General features: G+C 42.3%; 2 protein-coding genes across 2 annotated transcripts in view; one reads left to right on the forward strand and one right to left on the reverse strand.

The window, feature by feature from the left end:
- Positions 1-5,631: 5,631 nt before the first annotated feature.
- Positions 5,632-11,762, reverse strand: PDE12 (phosphodiesterase 12). Its single transcript, XM_036331827.1, has 3 exons — positions 10,112-11,762; positions 8,783-8,861; positions 5,632-8,278 (listed from the first exon to the last, which is right to left on the reverse strand). Exons 1-3 carry the CDS (start codon positions 11,405-11,407, stop codon positions 7,836-7,838), a joined length of 1,818 nt encoding a protein of 605 aa, XP_036187720.1. The 5' UTR covers positions 11,408-11,762; the 3' UTR covers positions 5,632-7,835.
- An 8,017-nt stretch (positions 11,763-19,779) lies between these two features.
- DNAH12 (dynein axonemal heavy chain 12) overlaps positions 19,780-21,923 on the forward strand; it is a 233,864-nt gene continuing 231,720 nt past the window's right edge. The window contains exons 1-2 of the mRNA XM_036331828.1: positions 19,780-19,918; positions 20,667-20,863. Coding sequence (XP_036187721.1) covers positions 20,694-20,863 — 170 coding nt within the window. The 5' untranslated portion in view covers positions 19,780-19,918; positions 20,667-20,693. The remainder of the gene's footprint in view (positions 19,919-20,666; positions 20,864-21,923) is intronic.

Genomic DNA, 21,923 nt, shown 5'->3' on the forward strand with positions numbered 1-21,923 from the left:
CATTAAAATCATGCCCAAAGCATGAATCTATAATTCAACAAATAACAGCATAGCAATAAAATAAAATAATTGGTATAAATATTGAGAAAGAGATAAATTCTCTTTCCTTTATTGCTAAAGACTCAAGTGAAATCAATAAATAAAATTGAAAAAAAACCCACACACACAAACTATTCTAATTACCCAGGGAACCTGGTAATATAACTGGCTATAAAAATAAAAAAAGTTCTGAATTGCAAATAACTAGCATGCAAAAAAATGGAAAAAATATTCTATTCACAATATAACAAATTTTTACAAGACAAACAAGAAATAAAAACAGCTATGATAGCTTTTTGTCCTATTTAAATAGAATTTAGAGAAACCAAGATGGCAGCATAGGTAAACACCAGAGATTGCTGCCTCGCACAACCACTTCAAAAATACAACTAAAAGAAGGAATGGACATCACCCAGAATCACAGGAAGGCTGGCTGAGTGGAAATTCTACAACTAGAAGGAAAGAGAAAAGCATACCAAGACTCAGAGGAGGTGCGGTGCGGAAGTAAAATACTAAGGTGTGGAGGTGCATGCGGAGTGGGCTGGCGGCTGAGGGCGCGATTGTCTTTTTCAATTGGGAGGGAGTCTCAGGCTCTGAGCTCCAGCTCCGGGCAAGTCTCTGGGGACGCAGACTCAAACAGGAGAAGCGGGACTGTCTGGCATCAGTTGGAACTCGAGGGCAGCTTTCTCTCTGAGGTACTTGCAGCAATTGCTGGGACACTGAGAAGCAGAGCCTCTGAAGGCAGGACTGAGAGCAGCCATAACTGCTCGCTCCGCCCGCGATGTTGATCCCCTGGGACCTGCCCCGCCCAAGCCTTGCACGGAGGCATTTCCTGGATAGCCTCAGGCAGAGGCTAGATTAGCACCTCCCTAGAGATCAGGACAGAAGTTCTCCCACTGAAGACACAGCTGATTCTCACAGCCTATTGGCCTGGAGGTCAAAACCCCCCAGTGTTACCTACAACAATCAAGGCTTAACTACAAGAAGACTGTGCACAAAGACCACAAGGAGGTGCACCAAGAAAGCATAAAAAAATGCGGAGACAAAGAAACAGGACACAAATGACAGAAATGGAGGAAAGCAAACTGCTGAATATAGAGTTCAAAACCATATTTTTAAGGTGTTTCAAGAACTGTCGAGAAGCCGCCAATAAATTTAGTAAGGCCCTCGAAAAGACTGGTGAGACCGCCAATAAATGTAGTGAGATCCTCAAGAAATCTAGTGAGACCCTCGATGTTGTGATAAAGGACCAACTAGAAATTAAGCATACACTGACTGAAATAAAGAATATTATACAGACTCCCAACAGCAGACCGGAGGATCGCAAGAATCAAGTCAAAGATTTGAAATACAAAGAAGCAAAAAACACCCAACCGGAAAAGCAAAATGAAAAAAGAATCCAAAAGTACGAAGATAGTGTAAGGAGCCTCTGGGACAGCTTCAAGCGTACCAACATCCGAATTATAGGGGTGCCAGAAGAAGAGAGAGAGCAAGATATTGAAAACCTATTTGAAGAAATAATGACAGAAAACTTCCCCTACCTGGTGAAAGAAATAGACTTACAAGTCCAGGAAGCGCAGAGAACCCCAAACAAAAGGAATCCAAAGAGGACCACACCAAGACACATCATAATTAAAATGCCAAGAGCAAAAGACAAAGAGAGACTCTTAAAAGCAGCAAGAGAAAGAAACTCAGTTACATACAAGGGAGTACCCATATGACTGTCAGCTGATTTCTCAACAGAAACTTTGCAGGCCAGAAGGGAGTGGCAAGAAATATTCAAAGTGATGAATGCCAACAACCTACAACCAAGATTACTTTATCCAGCAAAGCTATCATTCAGAATTGAAGGTCAGACAAAGAGCTTCACAGACAAGAAAAAGCTAAAGGAGTTCATCATCACCAAACCAGTATTATATGAAATGCTGGAAGGTATCCTTTAAGAAGAGGAAGAAGAAGAAAAAGGTAAAGATACAAATTATGAACAACAAATACACATCTATCAACAAGTGAATCTAAAAATCAAGGGAATACATAATCTGATGAACAGAATGAACTGGTGATAATAGAATCAGGGGCATAGAAAGGGAGTGGACTTGCTATTCTTGGGGGGAAAGGGGTGTGGGGGATTCGGGAAGAGACTGGACAAAAATCGCACATCTATGAATGAGGACAGTTGGTGGGGAGTGAGGGAGGAGGGTGGGGTGGGAACTGGGTGGAGGGGAGTTGTGGGGGAAAAAAAGAGGAACAAATGTAATAATCTGAACAATAAAGATTTAATTAAAAAAAAAAAAGAATTTAAAGCAGCCCAGTTGGCATGGCTCAATGGTTGAGTGTCCAGCTATGAACCCAGGGGTCATGGTTGGATTCCTGGTATGGCACATGCCCGGATTGTGGGCTTATTCCCCAGTGTGGAGCTATGCGCATGCAGTAGGCAGCTGATCAATGGTTCTCTCTCATCATTGATGTTTCTCTCTCTCCTTCTCCCTTCCTCTCTGAAACCAATAAAAAACACACTTAAAAAAATAGAATTTAAAGCAAAAACCATAATAGAAAAAGGACTTGTATACTGATAATCCTGAAATAGAACATATTATAATTTTTAAAAATTATTTTTTATTGATTTTAGAGGAGGGAGAGAGAGGAACATCAATAAGAATCATTGATCAGCTACCTCCTGCACGCCCCCTACCGGGGATGGAGCCTGTAACCTGGGCAAGTGTGCTGATCAGGAATTAAACCATGACCTCCTGGTTCATAGGTTGACGCTCAATCAACTGAGTCACACCAGCCGGGCATATTATAATTTTTAAAGTCATTAGTTCAATTTTTTTTCAAAGTTTTGAGTTTAAGATATTTTTTCAAAATGTAAGGTTTTTAAAAATCAAAGTTTAGTCTCTTTTTATGATTACATGTTACAACTTGGTAAGGTATATTCAGCCATAGACAGCTCAGTTTTCTCAGATATTAGCGTTTAGGCATTCATGTCATCTGCTGCTACTCTGTACCTAAACTGGGATTTTTTATTTTTGATTTTTTTAATATATATTTTATTGATTTTTTACAGAGAGGAAGGGAGAGAGATAGAGAGTTAGAAACATCTATGAGAGAGAAACATCGATCAGCTGCCTCCTGCACATCTCCTACTGGGGATGTGCCCACAACCCAGGTACATGCCCTTGACCGGAATTGAACCTGGGACCTTTCAGTCCGCAGGCCGACGCTCTATCTACTGAGCCAAACTGGTTTCGGCTAAACTGGGATTTTAAGAGTGGTGGGTAAAAGTGGAACATGGCTAAAGCATTTAAAAGCCAACATTAGTAAGCAAATTCTCTGAAATTATTGTAGACCCACTTTTTTTTTTGTTTTTATCATAGACTTCTAATTCTTTCTAATTTATTTTACACTCCAGGGCTTTGGGGTTGTGTGTGTGTGTGTGTGTGTGTGTGTGTGTGTGTGTGTGTAATGTTTCTCTTCCCAAATCTTTTTAAAAGAAGCAACAAGACTGACCTTTCTAGCTTGACACAAGCTTATAAAAGTAGGAATTGCTGAAGATGATGAGCTCTCTGGAAAAAACATAGGAGGTTGTATAATCCATTGTGAATAATCTAGTTCATGACTGCGACAACATAATTGATTGGACTAAGCAAGTTTAAAATGCATTGGTAGAGATGCCACCTCACATCCACTTCCACAACTAAATTTTTTAAAATGTAAAATAAGTTGGTGAGGATATGAAGGAATTGAAACTCATACATTGCTGGTGGGAATGTAAAATTGTGTGGCCATTGTGGAAAACATTTTGGCAGCTTCTTAAAAAGTTAAATGCAATTACCATATGGCCCCGCAACCACTCTTAGTTACATAACTGAAAGAATTTAAAACATGCCCAGACAAAACTTATACACAAATGTTCCCAGTAGCATTATTCACAAAATAGCCAAAAGGTGGAAACAAGCCAAATGTCCATTTGGATAAAGAAAGTGTGGCATAACCATACAATGGAATATTATTCAGCCATACAAAGTACTGACACAACATGGATTAGCCTTAAAAACATTGTGCTTAAAAGAAACCAGACACAAAAGGTCACATATTATATGATTCCATTTATATGAAATATCCAGAATAGGGAAATCCAGTGAGGCAGAAATCAGATTAGTAGTTGCCAAGGCTGGAGGGGTAGGAAGTGACTGCTTAATGGACAAGGGGTTCCCTTTAGAGGTGATGAAACTGTTTTGGAACTAGAGATGGTGGTTGCACCACACCACAGCATGATTATACTAAATGCAATGGAATCACATTAAAATGGTTGGTTTTATGTGAATTTCACTTCAATTAAAAGAAATGCTTTTGCCCGGCTGTGGTGGCTCAGTGATTAAGTGTTGACCTATGAACCAGGTCACAGTCAGATTCCCAGTCGGGGCCCAGGCTCCATCCCCAGTGGGAGGGGGTTGGGGGAGGGGCAGAAGTCAGCTGATCAATGATTCTCATCATTGATGTTTCTATTTCTTTCTCCCTCTCCCTTCCTTTCTGAAATCAGTAAAAATATATTTTTTGAAAATGCTTTGGTACTGTCATCTCAGAATGTATTGTTATTCTAAAGTTAGTGCTTCAAAAACCACCCCAGAACAGCTCTAATACCTTCAATAAAATGAAAGCATGGACTTTCACATAAAGCGAGGCTTTATGCATTGGAATATTACTCAAATCAGTTAAAGCTCTTGAATTATTTCATCTCCCAAACGAAATCTAGATAGTATTTCCTTCTAGTACTATTGAGCAAAATATTAAAAATTTTTAAACAAAATGTTTTTGGCCCTAGCTGATTTGGCTCAGTGGATAGAGTTGGCCTGCGTCCTGAAGGGTCCCGGTTTCAGACTTGATCCCCAGTAGGCGGCATACAGGAGGCAGCCAATCAATAATTCTGTCTCATCAATGATATTTCTATCTCTCCCTCTTCCTTCCTCTCTGAAACCAATAATATATATATATTTCAAAATGTTTTGGGATGTTTAAAAACCAGTGTTGACTCTAATTTTTTAGAGGAAAGATTTTCCCTATTGAGTTGCCATGTGGGTCTTGTGATAAACTAGTAGTGCAAACTTTTACCCTTCAATATGTATGTGTTTTGGTTTTGTCTCAAACTAGTTTGTAGGGAGCTTCTGCCTGTATTTCATAGCTGGAGAATATGAGAGCTAAAGGTGTCAGTTTCCACCAGGAGCTCTTACCATAGTAGTATTCTTTGGACCCTCTCTCTCTTATATTATGTTCCTCACAGATCTACTTCCAGTCTGAAATCACCACATTCTGATGATAATCAGGTCTTAATTCTCTCAGAAAAGTCATCACCCAGTGAAATTCTTGGAAATTTGAAACAACAGATATTAGTATTCAGAATTTTAAAGAACATTGTATTATAGCCAGGAATGTTTGCTAATGAATTATGAATTACCAGTGTATACTAAAGTAGCAACTGTGCCAAAGTTCAAGAACAGGATGTGTTCTATATATTCTTAGTCATTTATAATCAATATAAAACTTTAGAATGTTAATTCCTACAGCAAGAACTAATGACATCTTAAAACGTGGTTCACCATAGAGTTAGACTTTCCATATTTTATTAAATTAAATGTACTAAAAATCCAAATATAATTGAAAAATTCAGTCACAAAGATGGCTTTAAACACAAACATTTCTGAATGATGCTTTATTCTAACTGGAATATAAGGAAATTTTGGTGATATTTATTCAATTTTCTTAGTGTTCCCTACCTTTGGACTCCCAATCATACTAACATAACTGTATACTGAAGAATTAATCAGAGTATGTGGCACTTTATAATATTTTATATTCAATTATTCTGAAATGCTTATATACAATTTGATCACACTGTTTAGTCAGCAAATAAAAAATTTAAAGATTCCAGGTGTGGAATGTTTTATAAGTGTTTAGAGTTTTTCTGACCAGAGTTCAATTTAGCTAGCCATGTTGTTAATATAGGACCTATATGTTTTTCTCTTGGGCATGAGTATATCATGTTATAATTTTTTCTTTCAAAGTGTTTCTCAACTTTTCACTTAGAAGCTTTTTGTTTTCTCTCAAGTTACTGTAAGAACTTGTCAACATCTTTGAAGGCAGACCAAAACCAAATTTTAAAAAGAAAAAAAAAAAGTTTTTTCAAAAGGATCAGCTTCTGGCTTTAATATTTATGTATTTGTAAACTGATGTTAAAATGCTCTCAAAAATGTTATTTAGGAAAGCACAATTTGGTAACATCAATTTTTCATTTATATCTTTTTCTAAAAAAGATCCCAAGAAACTGCTAACTTAATTTCCCCCCTCAAGTACTTTTAAGTACTTCAAAGTTCAATCTAAAGTGCATGTAAAACCCTCTCATTCTCAAACTTACTAAACTAAGAGTTAAAAATACAATGGCTAGTGAGCAGAATATGAAAGTATAGGCTACTTTATCAAGAGTAAAGTTCTTACAGTGTTGGGTTTAAGATGAAAAAAATGAAAGAATTTGGAACAAAAGCTCTCACAACTGTGGAAAGAGCTCTTCTTGAAGTGGATGGGCTTTTAATATCTAAGCTGGAAATTAAATGCAGAAATGAGATAACATTTCAGTTTTCCCAAACATCAAAAAAAAACAACAACAGCTAAAGTATTACAAATTAGGTATGGTGATAATTGAGTTAGAAAAGCTTGGTTACCACTCTAGGCCAGATACCATTCAGTAAAACTGTAATTTCTAATTTTAGAAAGTTTGGCTTCATATTAAATTTTTTTTTACAGTATATAAATTATATATATAATGTTTACCTGCATCTCAAATTGTAATGCTCAAGCCTATAAAAGGATGTTTATTTCCAAGATCCTCAAAAGCCCCACTACTCCCTTTTATATTTGTAAAACCATTAATTTCAAAAATACTTCTAACAGAAATGCTCAATAGTTCATCCAAAATTCAAAGCCCACATCAGTCAACAGTTTCTCATAATGTATTGTGCTGTATTCTCTAATATCACATGGTCACTTTCTGTTAATTTATGAACACTTTTCACGGGCAAGAGTACTTAAAGACAAAGGGATAAAGTTGACTTTGTTGCTATTCACTTTGAATATTAAGTTGTGCTTGCCTCCTAAAAATTAAAATGAGCTGCAGTAAAAAAGATATATGTTCATTTGTACCATATTTAGTTGTACTAACAACTAAAATCTTAAAAATAAGAGAATGAAACTATGTTAATTGAAAAATGAAAGATGAGAAGCAATAACAATATTTTAATCTTTTGTTAAAGTCTCAAGTTGTATTAAATTGCTAACCAAATTGAGGTAGAGGTAGGCCCTAATGTTATTCCTCTCACATATCAGAACTTAGGCCTCTCACCTTAACTTGTATGTATTTCCCCCTAATTATATAAACATGATTCAATTGGAAATATGTGTTATGATAGAAAAATTATAGCATCATTCAAATGGTATTTTACAAAATTCTTAATAGCGAGGCTAAAAAAAAAAGTATTTATAAAATGTACACAATAATTCAATGTTCCCTGCCAGTCATAAATATATTTGTTTTTCCTCCAAGTGTAAGGGGGGGGGGGGGGAGAGTTCAGAAACTATATTATGCAAAGATTATGAAGTCATGTAATGAAGACATTAAAACATAACTAGTAGGGTAAGAACTAAGAACCTGGTGTCTAGTTTTCCTCTTTGAAGGTTACACATAAACTTTGATTCATATTAAATATCTCTTATTAAAGCAGACTTAAATTCCATTAAACACAAATCTATTTCCATTTTAAATCACATACAAGTGCTATGTGATCCGAGGGATGAGAAACACTAGGTAAGGCCTGGTGGGTGGTAACTTCTTCATGACTAGGTAGTGGAATAACCTGTTCAACCTCTAAAGCATTTAAGTCAATGAAAATGTAATCCAGACATCCATGAAAGCCACCAACATAATTTGTGTAAGCAGGTTCACCACAAGCACTTTTCAGTTTCAAGAAATGGGTAAGAGACATGTTGCATCGTTCCTCTTCCCCATAGGAAGCCCAGTCTTCATGATCCTCTGGAATGTTGCCATTGATGACAAAATGATACATTCCTGTTGATGGGGTACTATTAAAGTCCCCACAAAATATAACTGGTATGCCAGGATACAGATCACATGAGACATGTCTAATGTGAGCCAAGGCTACTGCTATTTGAATGAGACGAATGTACCCACCTATGAATATAAAAAACATTAATGTAAGTACCTTTTAAATTGCCTTTAAGTTAAAACAAACAAAAACAAAACAAACTACAGCATTTGTGTGACATTCAAGATGTGTATTTGTGTGTGTAAAAGATTAGATAGAGGTAGTCAAAAGGTACAAACTTTCAGTTATAAGATAAATAAGTACCGAGGATTTAATGTACAACATGAGTATAGTTAACACTGCTGTATGGATATTTGAAAATTGCTAAGAGAATAAATCCTGAAAATTCTCATCACAAGAAAAAAAAAAACCCCACATTTTTTTAGTATTTATATAAGTTTGTTGTGGTAATCATTTTTGCAATGTATGCAAATCAAGTCATTATGTTGTACACCTTAAACTTGTACAATGTTGTATGTCAATTATATCTCAATAAAACTTAAAGAAAATATATATATATTTGTGTAAAACAGCTTTACTGACCTTAAGTTACCATGTTTAAGTCACTTGTGAAAACCAATAAAACCTACCTTTGGGATGCCAGTAGAGATGGGTATTAGCAACACATATCTTTTTAGAAGAGTCCTTTGTAGACTGAAGAACAGAAACCTAAAACATACAGAAAGTGTTAAGACTTCAGTTGCTATCTGCCAATCTCCTGAATGTTTTTTAAATCTAAGACTATAAGATGAAATAACATTTTATTCTATATCCTTCCCATACTGATGAAGTATAATCATAACTGAAATTTAACTTTTGTTAAAAGTTGTTTTTTTTTTATTGATTTTAAGGAGAGAGGAGGAAGAAGGAGGGGTAGGGAGGAAACGAAACACATTGATTTGTTGTTCCACTTATTTATTATTTATTCATTGGTTGATTCCTGTTTGTGCCCTGACGGGGGATGGAACCCAAAACTTCAGCACATCAGGATGACACTCTAATCAGCTGAGCTACCCTGCCAGGGCTAAAAGTTTTTGAATACAGTAGTGTCTACTTATCCATGGGAAATATATTCTAAAATCCTCAGTGGATGCCTGAGACCACAAAAAGTACCAAACCCTATAATATACACTATGTTTTCCTATACATACATACCTATGATAAAGTTTAATTTATAAATTAGGCACAGTAAGAGATTAACAATAGCTAATAATAAAACAACAATTATAACACTGCATATACTGTAATAAAAGTAATGTGAACTCTCTCTCAAAATATTGTATGGTTCTCACTCTACGGGAGGAATGAAGTGAGGTGAAGAGGCAGGCAGTGTAACGGTGTGAGGCTACTATAAGGGTTACTTGAACATGAGTGACAGTCCATCTGATGCCCAGGACAGCTACCAAGGGACTAATGAACTTGGATAAGTCAACTTGGCCATTTCTCCCATTTATAAAATAGGAAGGCTAATATCTAAATAATGGGAATAGCAGGATTACTATGAACCAAAAATTAAAATAATAGCTAGTATTTATGGAGCACTTTGTAAAACATGATGTCGGACACTAAAGTACTTTAGAACGTGTCGGAACAGTTCTTGGCAAGTGGTAAGAAAATATTAGCTATTCCCATTATCCTTGTAGTTCGCACGTGTCTCTCCCACTAGGTTATAAGCACGAACAGAGTCCCCGTTTGCCTTGCTCAAGGCAACCTGCAGCATGCCCGGCACACTGGAGTGCTCAGTAAGTACTTGCTCAATGAATGAACGACGGTTAACCTTCGTGCTGAAGGTAAAAGGGCAAACACCTTTCAGTAAAATCTGGATGGTTTTACCCAATTAGAGGCAGCCCCACCCACACTCCCTTTCCAGGACCCTAAACATGGATGAGTGTGTAAAGAGGCTGGCGGAGCTGCTTTACCTGAAGGACAGACGACCTCTGGAACACCCTCTCCTGGGCCGAAGGGTTCAACACTAATTTCTCCAGCAGTTCTTTGTGAAGTGGGTCGGACTGCAGGGCCTCGTGGAAAGAAATGTCATGCTGGCTAAGGAGGCTGAACTTGGACTTTCGGTAGAAGGTAGCCAGGCCTTCCTGCTGCTTGATTCGAAACACGCCCTCCAGCCCAAAGGCCTCGAGGGCCGGCACCAAGCTGTCCGTGAACACGCAGCGGTCAACCTCCTGCAAACAGATGAGGTCGGCGTTGTAGCCGGTGAGTTCCTTCTGGATAAGGTTCTGACGGTAGTCGAGCTCCAGGGCGTAAGGGGCGCAGTACGGGTACAGGACGGTCCGCGAAAACTCGGTCTGGGCGTACGTGTCGGCGAGGATGTTGTAGGAGACCGTGCGGATGAGCGCGTCGTCCGTCACCTTCTTCGTGTAGAGATGCCGGTGATCGAAGGTGCAAGTGCCGGGCCCAGCCTCCACTGGACACACACTTTCCAACTCCCGGCTGGGCCCGAAGCGCTGCCCATTGCCTGGGGTGCAATGAAGCTTGAGACGCAGCCCGATATCGGCATTGGACGGGGTGTAGACGCGCTCGTCCACGCCCGTGCTCGTCCAGCTAGTACTGGGCGAGGAGGGCGACAATGACGAGGGGCCCCCGCCCTCCGGCTCCGCCGATCCCGGTTTGGCTTCCCTGTACCAGCGGAAGAGGGAGCCGGCGGGATCCCCAAACTCGAGGCTGAGCTTGGGGCACACCGGGAAGCCGGCCATGATGTACCGTGGCAACTGCAGCTCGGTGAAGGCGGGCGGGTTGCGCTCCACCTTGTACTTGACATCGCCGATCTGCAGCACCGCACCGTCCTGCCAGGCGTCCACGTTGAGCACATCTTCGGCCACCGCCTCCTCCCGGTAGTACAGCTTCACCACGGGCTCGCAGGCCGCCGCCTGCTCAGACCCAGGCCCCGCACAGGCTCCGCCGCCGCTCGCGTTTGGCCGGTTCTTCCGGCTCTTCTTGGCCGCGGCCGCTTTCGCGTGGCCTTTAAGGGCGTTGGTGGCGATCCGGCTGAGGACTCGACCCAGCGGCTCGCTCTGGTCGCGCTGCATGTTCTTGTGGCTGCCATCGGCCAACGAGAACGACAGGCTGAGCTTCGGCTCGGAGGGCACACAGCGCACAACAGCGCGCTCCATCGGGTCCACCACCGGCTCCGCCTGACTGTGTCGCTCCACGGCCGCGCGGAACCCACGAAGCGCGGCGCGGGCGCCTGGGAGCCTCCACATGAACCTGGTGGCCCAGCGGCAGACACAACAGGCGGCCGCTAAGCCTCAGGTGCTCACCGAGCTGAAGCCGCCGCCGGCTCGAGGGCCCATTCAGTCCCGCAACTTCCGGCCGGTGAGGAGAGGGCGGACGTGCTCCTGCCAAGCACTTTCGCCAGGGCCGCTCACATGCCCCTTTCTTTCCGTAGCCACGTCTGTGTCTAATAGCTCCGAGATTAATTTTTATCTTCCAGTTGAATCATAAAGAGGGGGAAATGAAGAACAGATAGAGGCGCCAAAGGGAAATATTAGACTCCATGGTTTTATCGAAAGTGCAGTTGGAGGATGGGAGGAAAGGTGCGCCACGCCGGAAGTGGCTGGGCGGTGTCACGCGTTCCCCTCACGGAAGAAGGCGGTGCCTCGCCGGAGCCGTTACCGCCCGCTTTCCGTTCGCGTCGTCCTGGGCTGAACTGCGCGAGAGCGAGGCCGCTCCGCCCGGGAAGTCGGGGTCCGGCTCCGGGCGTGGCCAGCGTTGCTCAACCTTCTCCACGGCCTTCCCGACGCGCCTCGCCCTCTTCAGAGGTGCGGCGGCGGGGTCGCCTCGGGCCGGGCCAGCGCCGACGCGCGGAGCCGAGCTTTGTGGTAGTTGATAACAGTGAACAATATGTAGTAGTTCTCACTTAGTGCGCGATGACTTTGCTAAAAACGTCTCCTTCAGGTGGGAGGCCGGAGAGATGATGTTACCTGTTCAAGGTCACGCAGACATTTGCCGAGTAAAGGACAGGAGACTGAGAAGAGCCAGCGAGTGAGGAGAGCTAAGTGTGGCTTCACTGAAAGCCAAAGGCAGAAAGTATTTCAAGAAACAGTGATTTTGTGTGTTTAATATAATTGTTATTCTGTGACTAATTCGCGGGGGGGGCGGGGGGCGGGGGGAGCCCTTGAAGATTCAAAGAACCAAGTGAGAAGTCTTTCTTTCTGAACAAATGGTCTATTTGTATATGCTACCTTATGCTACAAGTAGAATGGTTATTGGGTGTTTAGTAATAAACCATACCTCCCCCCGCTCCCGGCTTACCGTGAGGAAGAGAAACTGAGCTGTGTGCTAAGAGGAGGCTGAATTTTGCAGCCGTTGGAAATTTCTGTTCCTGCCCTCCCCTGCCCGCCCGAGCATTTGGCAGGTGACTGGATACTGACTGACGGTATAGGACCTATAGGCTGTCCAGGGGTACACGATAGGGATAAACCTCAATACATTGCATCAACTGGCCGACCTACGGAAGAGAGAAAATAAGTCCTAGTCCTCCCGTGTATAGCACCCACATGTAGCACTATGAACATGGCATTTTTCTGGTCCCCAGCACTTTCCTTCGTGCAACTTTGCAGAACTCTATCTTAAATCACCTTATTTAAAGAGAAACACCCTACTAGAAAATGTAACTTTCCTTCAAGCAGGCTGATCTAATTTATCCCTGTAGCAGTATTAATCTTGGTTTTGAGACAGATGCCTTGAGGCGTCATGCTTCTTTTCGTTTATTTTTAGAAAGATTAAAATATGCCTATAGTGAACAAAGTAATCTTTCTACCCCGACTCAGATGCATACACAAATATGTATGAATATACCAGAGGCCCGGTGCACGAATCCGTGCACGGGGGTAGGGGAAGGACCACGGGAGCTTGGCTGGCCAGGGGAGGGACCGCAGGAGTTTGGTCGCCAGCCCCAAGAAGGGAGCTGGCCCTTGGCCCCTCTGGGAAAGGGGCCACGTTCACCGCCACCCAGCCCCGGTTTCCCGTCCCAGCCCAGGCCCAAAGGCCCCGGCGGGGTCAGGAGAGGAGGCAACAGTCGCTGGGCCAAAAGGCTGGGCCAGGTGCAGAAGGAATGGACGCCAGAAACCAATGCCTCCGTCGGCTGCACCAATTTACACTCCCACCAACTATGGTATTTCTTATATTTTACTACATTTCATATTAACTATAACTGGTAATTGTATAATTTATAATGATGACATTATATATTATACTAGAGGCCCAGTGCACAAAATCATGCATGGAGGGGGGTTCCCCTCAGCCCAGCCTGCACCCTTTCCAATCTGGGATCCCTCGGGGGATGTCCGACTGCCTCTCACAATCCGGGACCACTGGCTCCTAACTGCTCACCTGCCTGCCTGCCTGATTGCTCCTAACTGCTCCCCCTGCTGGCCTGGTTGCCCTCAACTGCACCCTCTGCTGGCCTGGTTGCCCCGACTGCCCCGCCTGCCAGCATGGTCGCCCCCAACTCCCCCCCCCCCGCACCAGCCTGGTCGCCCCCAACTGCCCCCCCTGCTGGTCTGGTCGCCCCATGCAGCCTGCTGTTTGGTTGTTACTGTTACCGTGACAGTGTCCCAGACAATTTGCATATTCCTCTATTATAAGTATAGATAATACTATACTGTATTGCATCGTATATATAATATATGAAATAGCCATATCATTTAGTATAAGGTATAATGTTAATATATAACAATAATCAAAAAATTAGTTTGAAGAAATTCAATCAAAGAACTTAGGTGAAACCTATTGCAGTTTAGCTTCATTTAAGAACTCAAACATATGAACTCACTTATTTTTCCTGTAATCCCTTTTTTAATTTTGATATAAACAATGCATAGTATAAAACATAGCATCTTTAATTTTTCTATTAAGAAGTAGATGAGCCCTAGCTGGTTTGGCTCAGTGGATAGAGCTTCGGCCTGTAGACTAAGGGGTCCCAGGTTCAATTCTGGCCAGGGGCACATGCCTGGGGTTGCGGAGTTGATCCTCCCCAGTAGGGGGCGTGCAAGAAGCAGCTGATCAGTGATTCTCAACATTGATGTTTCTATCTCTCTATCCCTCTCCCTTCCTCTCTGAAATCAATAAATTTTTTTTTTTTTTAAAAAGAAGTAGATGAAACTTTTTGTGTAGTATTAGAGAATCACAATATGGTGTCATATCCATAAGTGCTCTCATAAATAATCTGCTCTTGTAAATAATATTTATAACCCTTAGACTCAGAAATAGAGCTTTTAAATAAGTATTTTTAAGCCTCAAATTAAATATCTTTAGTTAGTTAACATGTTTTTTTCTTTCCTTCAAAGCGAAAGATTTATTAAAATTCCAGCTGCATCTTTTACAGACATTGATAAACTAATACAAAAATTTATATGGAAATGCAAAGGACCTAGAATAGTAAGAAATACTTCCTTTTTTTCTTTTTATTAACTTTATTAGGGTGACACTGGTTAGCAAAATTATACAGGTTTCAGATGCACAATTCCACAACACATCATCTGTACACTCTATTGTATGTTCATTACCCCAAGTCAAGTCTCCTATCACCATTTATCCCCCCTATAACCTCCTCCTACCTCCATTCCCTCAAATTAATTCTTCTTATAAAAGAACAAAGTTGGAGCTCTAATACTATCCACTTTTAAAACTATAGCCATTGCTGCATTAATCAGGACAGTGTGGTATTGGTATAAAGATATACATATAGATCAGTGTCCAGAAATAAACCCTTACATTATGGCCAATTTATTTTTTTCAACAACAATGCAAAGGCAGTTCAGTAAAGGAAAGAACAATGTTTTCAACAAATAGTACTGGAACAATTATATATGTATGCAAAAAAAAAAAAGAACTTGAATACAGAAATTAACTCTAACTGGATCATAAATTAGAATAAAATATAGGAGAAAATCTTTGCTGGTAGGAATGTAAAATCTTTTGACACTTTGAAAAAACAGTTTGATAGTGTCTTAAAAGATTAAACACAGACTTACCATTCAACCCAGGAATTTTACTCTAGGTTTTTATTGATGAGAAATGAAAATGTATGTTCACCCAAAGATTTATACATGAATGTTTATAGCAGGATTATTCATAATAGCCCCAAACTGAAGCACTCTAGATCTCCGTCAACTGGTGAATGGATAAACAAATGTGGTATGTTCTTATAATGGAAGACTATTCAGCAATAAAAAAGGAATGAACTTCATGCATGAGCCTCAAACAAATTATCATTAAGTGAAAGAAGACAGACAAAAATCTACATAACATATGATTCCATTTATATGAAATGTTCAGAAATTGCAAGTCTATATAGCCCAAAAGCAAAACAATGGTTGCTTGGAGCTGGAGTGGAAGTAGGGATTGAGTGAATATGAGCCCAAAGGAACTTTTTTAAAAATATATTTTTATTGATTTCAGAGAGGAAGGGAGAGGGAGAGGGAGATATAAACATGAATGATGAGAATCATGGATCAGGTGCTCCTTACTGGGGACTGAGCCCACAGCCCAGACATGTGCCCTGGCAGGGAATAGAACTGTGGACCCCTGGTTCATGGCTTGATGCTCAACCACTGAGCCACACCAGCTGGACCCAAGGGAATTTTTTGCAGAGATGGAAATATTTTAGAACTGGACCTTGGTAATGACTGTACAATTATATAAATTTCCTAAAAATAATTGAATTGTATACTTTAAAATGGTGAATTTTAGAGTATGTAAATTATACTTACATAAATTATGCTGTTAAAATAGGTATGCATTGTATTAGAATTTTTTTTAAAATATATTTTACTGATTTTTTACAGAGAGGAAGGGAGAGAGATAGTCAGAAACATCGATGAGAGAGAAACATCGATCAGCCGCCTCCTGCACATCCCCCACTGGGGATGTGCCCGCAACCCAGGTACATGCCCTTGACCAGAATCGAACCTGGGACCTTTTAGTTCGCAGGCTGATGCTCTATCCACTGAGCCAAACCGGTTTCGGCTGTATTAGAATTTAATGAGGGAAGCAGAACCAGTAGATTTACATATGTCCTCTATGTGTATCCATATGTATGTATGTATATATATTTGCATATATATGTGTATATATGTGTGTGTGTGTGTGTGTGTGTGTGTGTGTGTATATGTACACACACACTAGAGGCCTGGTGCACAAAAATTTGTGCACTAGGGGGGGAGGGGGGTGTACCTCAGCCCGGCCTGTGCCCTCTCGCAGTCTGGGACCCCTTGGGAGATAACGACCTGCTGGCTTAGGCCTGCTCCTGGGTGGCAGAGGGCAGGCCTAATCCCTAGGTGCAGCCCCTGGTCGGGCTCAGAGAAGGGCCGATTGGGGAGTTGGGGCGTCGCCCCCTGTCATGCACAGAGCAGGGCGGATCGGGAGGTTGTGATGCCACCCTCAGTCACGCTCAGGGTAGGGCCGATTGGGGGGTTGGGGCACCGCCCCCTGTCACACTCAAGGCAGGGTCGATGGGGAGGTTGCGGCGCCACCGCCTGTCACGCACAGAGCAGGGTCAATCAGGGGGTTGGGGAGCTCCCCCCTGTCACTCACAGAGTAGGGCCGATAGGGGAGTTGGGGTACCGCCCCCTGTCACAGAGCAGGGCCGATCAGGGTTTTGGGGCGCCGCCACTGTCACACTCAGGGCAGGGCCGATGGGGAGGTTATGGCTCTACCCCATCACACACAGAGCAGGGCCCGTGGGGTGGGGGGGTTGGGGCGCCACCCTCTATCACCCACAGAGCAGGGCCGATCAGGGGTTTGGGGCGCCGCCACTGTCACACTCAGGACAGGGCCGATGGGGAGGTTATGGCTCTACCCCACCACACACAGAGCAGGGCTCATGGGGGGGGGGGTTGGGGTGCCACCCTCTATCACCCACAGAGCAGGGCCGATCAGGGGGTTGGGGCACCGCCACTGTCACACTGATCCCGGTGCTGGGAGGCATATTACCCTTTTACTATATAGAATAGAGGCCTGGTGCATGGGTGGGGGCCAGCTGGTTTGCCCTGAAGGGTGTCCTGGATCAGGGTGGGGGTCCCCACTGGGGTGCCTGGCCAGCTTGGATGAGGGGATGATGGCTGTTTGCAGCTGGTCACACACCCTTCAGGGTGGGGGTCCCCACTGGGGTGCCTGGCCAGCCTGGGTGAGGGGCTGAGGGCTGTTTTCAGGCTGGGACTGAAGCTCCCAACTGCTACTTTTTTTCTTTTTTTTTTTTTTTATGCTGGGCCAGCTTTAGCTCTGAGGCTCCAGCTCTTAGGCCTCCGCTCCTGAAAGCAGGTATCTGGTTTGTTTCGGTTCTGTAATTGAAACTCTGTATCAACTCCAGCTCTGAAATTCCAGCCGGCTGAAAGCTGGTTTCTGGGGTTTTGTTTAGCTTCTGTATGTTACAATGTTAATAAACTGCAGGCTCAGAGGCTGGCAAGGCAGGCGGGAACGTTGCAGTCCTCCGTCACTGAAGCAAGCAAGCCTCATGTTCAGTTTAAGCTGCCTGGCTGCTGGCCGCCATCTTGGCTGGCAGTTAATTTGCATATTGCGCTGATTAGCCAATGGGAAGGGTACCGGTCGTACGCTAATTACCATGTTTCTCTTTTATTAGATAGGATATATATATGAATTTATTACAAGGAATTAGCTTTTGCAATTGTAGAGAGTAGTTAGGCAAGTCCAAGATCTGTAGTGCAGGCTATCTGGAAGGGTAAATCCAGAGAGGGCGAGAAATTGTAGAGTTAGCTTCTGTTTGGAGTCAGACTCCTTGCATGCCTAAGCCTGTGTGTGTGTGTGGTTTAATCCTCACCCAAGGATATTTTTTCCATTGATTTTTAGAAAGAGTGGAAGGGAGGGAGAGGGGGAGGGAAAGAGAGAGAGAAATATCTATGTGAGACACATCGATTGGTTGCCTCCCACATACACCCCGACTGGGGTGTAGGGATGGAATCTGTAACCCAGGTACCTGTGCTTGACTGGAAATTGAACCTGTAGCCCCTTGGTGTGCAAGCCGACACTCTAACCACTGAGCTAGCAACACTGGCCAGAGCTAAGTCTTTTTAAAAGGACTTCCACGGATTGAGTCAGGCCCACCCAAATCTCCTTATTTATTAGGGACTTGAATTATATCTGCAAAAATCTTTTCACAGCACTGTTAGATTAGTGTTTGATTAAATAACTGGGAGAAGATGCACCTAGGATATAAAAGACTGCTGTTCTCCCTTTAGTCCTTGTAGGGATATGTCAAAGAACTGTCACATACAAATATTTTGTTTTCTACAGAAAGATAGATTGCTTTTACAAGCTACAAGTATACTTAATTTGTTCATTTGCTCAGATGACATTTTTACTTATTTTAAGCTATTTTTTTTTAATATACTTTATTGATTTTTTACAGAGAGGAAGGGAGAGAGACAGAGAGTTAGAAACATCGATGAGAGAGAAACATCGATCAGCTGCCTCCTGCACATCTCCTACTGGGGATATATGCTCGCAAGCCAGGTACATGCCCCTGACCGGAATCGAACCTGGGACCTTTCAGTCCGCAGGCTGACGCTCTATCCACTGAGCCAAACCGGTTTCGGCATTAAGCTATTTTTTATTAAAAAATTTTAATGTTGACATAATTGCAGGTGTCCTCCTTTTCCCCACTCTTTGTCCACCCTTTGTCTACCCAGCCCTCTTCCCCCTCCCTTGGCCTTCACCAAACTATTGTCTGTGTCCAATGGGTATGCATATATGTTCTTTAGGTAATCCCTTTATCTTCTTTATCCAGTCACCCCCATAGAGGATTTATTGTGTGCCAGACACAACAGTGTAGCCTATACTATGGTGACTGGCACATAGATGCTCAAATACTAGTATTTGTTGAATGAATATGCCATCAGTACACCCCCAGGACTTATTTTTTCCCCTGCTTATTTGTGCACATAGTATTTAAGCTGTTATTAAGATGGAATATCCATTGTGTAGCTTCAAACAGCAAAATTTCACATTTCTGTTTCCAAGCATACTCATAAAATTAACACACCTTTAACCTTTTTTTTTTTTTTTTGCCAATGATTTCCTGAAGAAAACGTGCTGTATAAATAAATACCAAATATAGAAACAAGATAAATTATATTGCTGATTAGTTGCAATATTTATAGAGAAGTTACGATGGGGACACTTGAACACTTGATCCTCAATTGAAATGAGTGTTTACATCTATTTTCCAACAGATCCAATTTTCCAGTCTTGCCGTTTTCCACAATTTGAAGATTCTGATTCTCTGGACCCCTTCCAAAGGAAGACAGGTAAAAAAAAAAAATCTAATTCAACCACCCTCCATTTACTTAAGTAATGAATTATTGTTGTGGCAGGTAATCCTAATCTGTCGCAGCTCAGCAACTGCCTCTCCAGGCAACCTTTTAGCCAATCTCTCCAACTGCGACAGGGGCAGTTTCTATGGCGACTGACAACTTTGTATCTGAGGCAGGTTACAGCCTGCCTGGGCGGGGAGTCGGGGAGTCAGTGGGTTCCTGAAGTTTCGCCCCTCGTTTTTCCTTTTTCTTTCGCCAGGAGAGAAGCTCACTGAACGTTTCCCTCTTATCTGCGCAGCTGAGAAGTAGTGAAAAACAGACAGGTACTTATTTGTCTTCAGCTTTTCACCCCTCTCTCAAGCCAAGAGATCACCAAATAGATGCCTGCAGAAATACTTTCTTTTTCACGGCAGGAATCTCCAAATTCTGTGGGAATCCGAGGTAAATGCAGTTGGTATCACAGTTAATTGTCTAGCATTTACATGACATTTTAGATATTCTATGTATTTTGCTTTATCATAATATCACTTTCTAGGAAGGCAGCAAAACTAAGATACAACATTGATATTTAAATATTAATGATATTAAATTGGTTTGGGGGAGAGAGATTATACCTCAACAACTGGATTTGTTGTTGTGATTTGCACTTTAGGAAAAATCTGAACTGAGACTTTTAGAACTGTAATTTCATCCTTGAGGAAACTGAAGCCCTAACCTGGAAGTGATTTTTTTCATTTTTTCAAAGCAAGTGGATGGTTGGGACTCTAACAGGAATCCCTGCCCATTTATTTCAGCTGCCATTCTTGTTTTGTTTTAGTGTATGTGTGTGTGTGTATGTGTGTGTGTGTGTGTGTTGGTAAGAAAACATTTATTTGGTAAATCACAGAGGTAGAAAAAGTAATTCCTGGAAGACATGGCCTTAGGAAACAAGTTATAGAGGTAAAGAAAGGGCCTTGGACCTGGGGAGTGAGGGAGCTAATGGTAATGTGCCTTGGGCGAGGAGGGGGAAGGGAAAGGCACCAGCGTGTTCTCAGGGGGGGAGAGTGCCTTAACTGCCACGAAGACTGATACCATACTTGGGAGGAAGATCTAAAAAGGCCTAGAATTTTGGGTATTGATATATTAGGTATGTTATCAATATATTGAGGCTAGTTTTTACAATAACGGCTTTATGGATTTTTCTCCTCAGATTATAGAGTATTTTTAGGAGACCAAGATGTCAGACCCAAACAAAGCTGCCATTGCTGCAGAAAAGGAGGCTCTGAACTTGAAGTTACCTCCCATTGTCCATCCTCCTAAAAACATAGGTGTTGATACACCAACACAAAGTAAGCTTCTGAAGTACAGAAGATCCAAGGAGCAAAGGAAGACAATTAATCAGTTAGTGTAAGTAGCATATTAGTAAATAATTCTTGTTTAGAATTCAAGTGAAATGATTTGTATTCTCTCTCTATATAAAAGGCTAAGCAGCCATCCGACTGTCCAATTGGCCGGTAGGTATGGCGCACACTGACCACCAGGGGGCAGGCTCAATGCAGGAGTTGCAGTGACCTGGCAGTGGCAGTTCTCAGGTGACACACCGCGGAACCAGAGAGGAGGGAGCCCAATTCCGGGGTGCGTCACCCAAGAACTGCCCTCTTGCAATCTGGGACGCTTCAGGGGATGTTGGAGAGCTGGTTTTGGCCCAATCCCTGCAACCAAGGCCGAGGGACCCCACCTGCCAGAGGGACCCTCCGCTCACTCCGCAGATGCCCTTTGAGCCACAGCACCACCCCAGGTGTGGCAGGCCAGGGAGGAACCGCGGGAGTTTGACTCCAGAGTGTGTCTGGCCCAGCCTTAGGCAAACTATGGCCCGCGGGCCGAATCCGGCCCGTTTGAAATGAATAAAACTAAAAAAAAAGACCGTACCCTTTTATGTAATGATGTTTACTTTGAATTTATATTAGTTCACACAAACACTCCATCCATGCTTTTGTTCCGGCCCTCCAGTCCAGTTTAAGAACCCATTGTGGCCCTCGAGTCAAAAAGTTTGCCCACCCCTGGTCTGGCCCATCTCGCCCAGTCCTGCCCTGCCAGCCACCTTCTAATTAATTTCCTTTCAATGTGCATGAATCCATGCACCGGGGCACTAGTATTTTCGTAAAAAGCTTTATACACCCATGTTTAACCTACTGTTGTATAAGTTTTGTATTTTCATTTCATTGTGAAGTTCTTTTATGTCAGTAAGTATACTTCTACCACATCATATTTAATGACTATTTTCCATTGTTATCTTTACACCACAAAGTATATAACCAGTCCTCTCTGGACATTTTGCAGTGCTGTGATAAATATCCCAGTAGCTGATTTCTTTTTTTTTTTTTTAAATATATTTTATTGATTTTTTACAGAGAGGAAGGGAGAGGGATAGAGAGTTAGAAACATCGATGAGAGAGAAACATCGATC

This window comes from Myotis myotis, unplaced genomic scaffold (genome assembly GCF_014108235.1).
Source record: "Myotis myotis isolate mMyoMyo1 unplaced genomic scaffold, mMyoMyo1.p scaffold_m19_p_13, whole genome shotgun sequence".
NCBI classification, from domain to species: Eukaryota; Metazoa; Chordata; class Mammalia; order Chiroptera; family Vespertilionidae; genus Myotis; species Myotis myotis.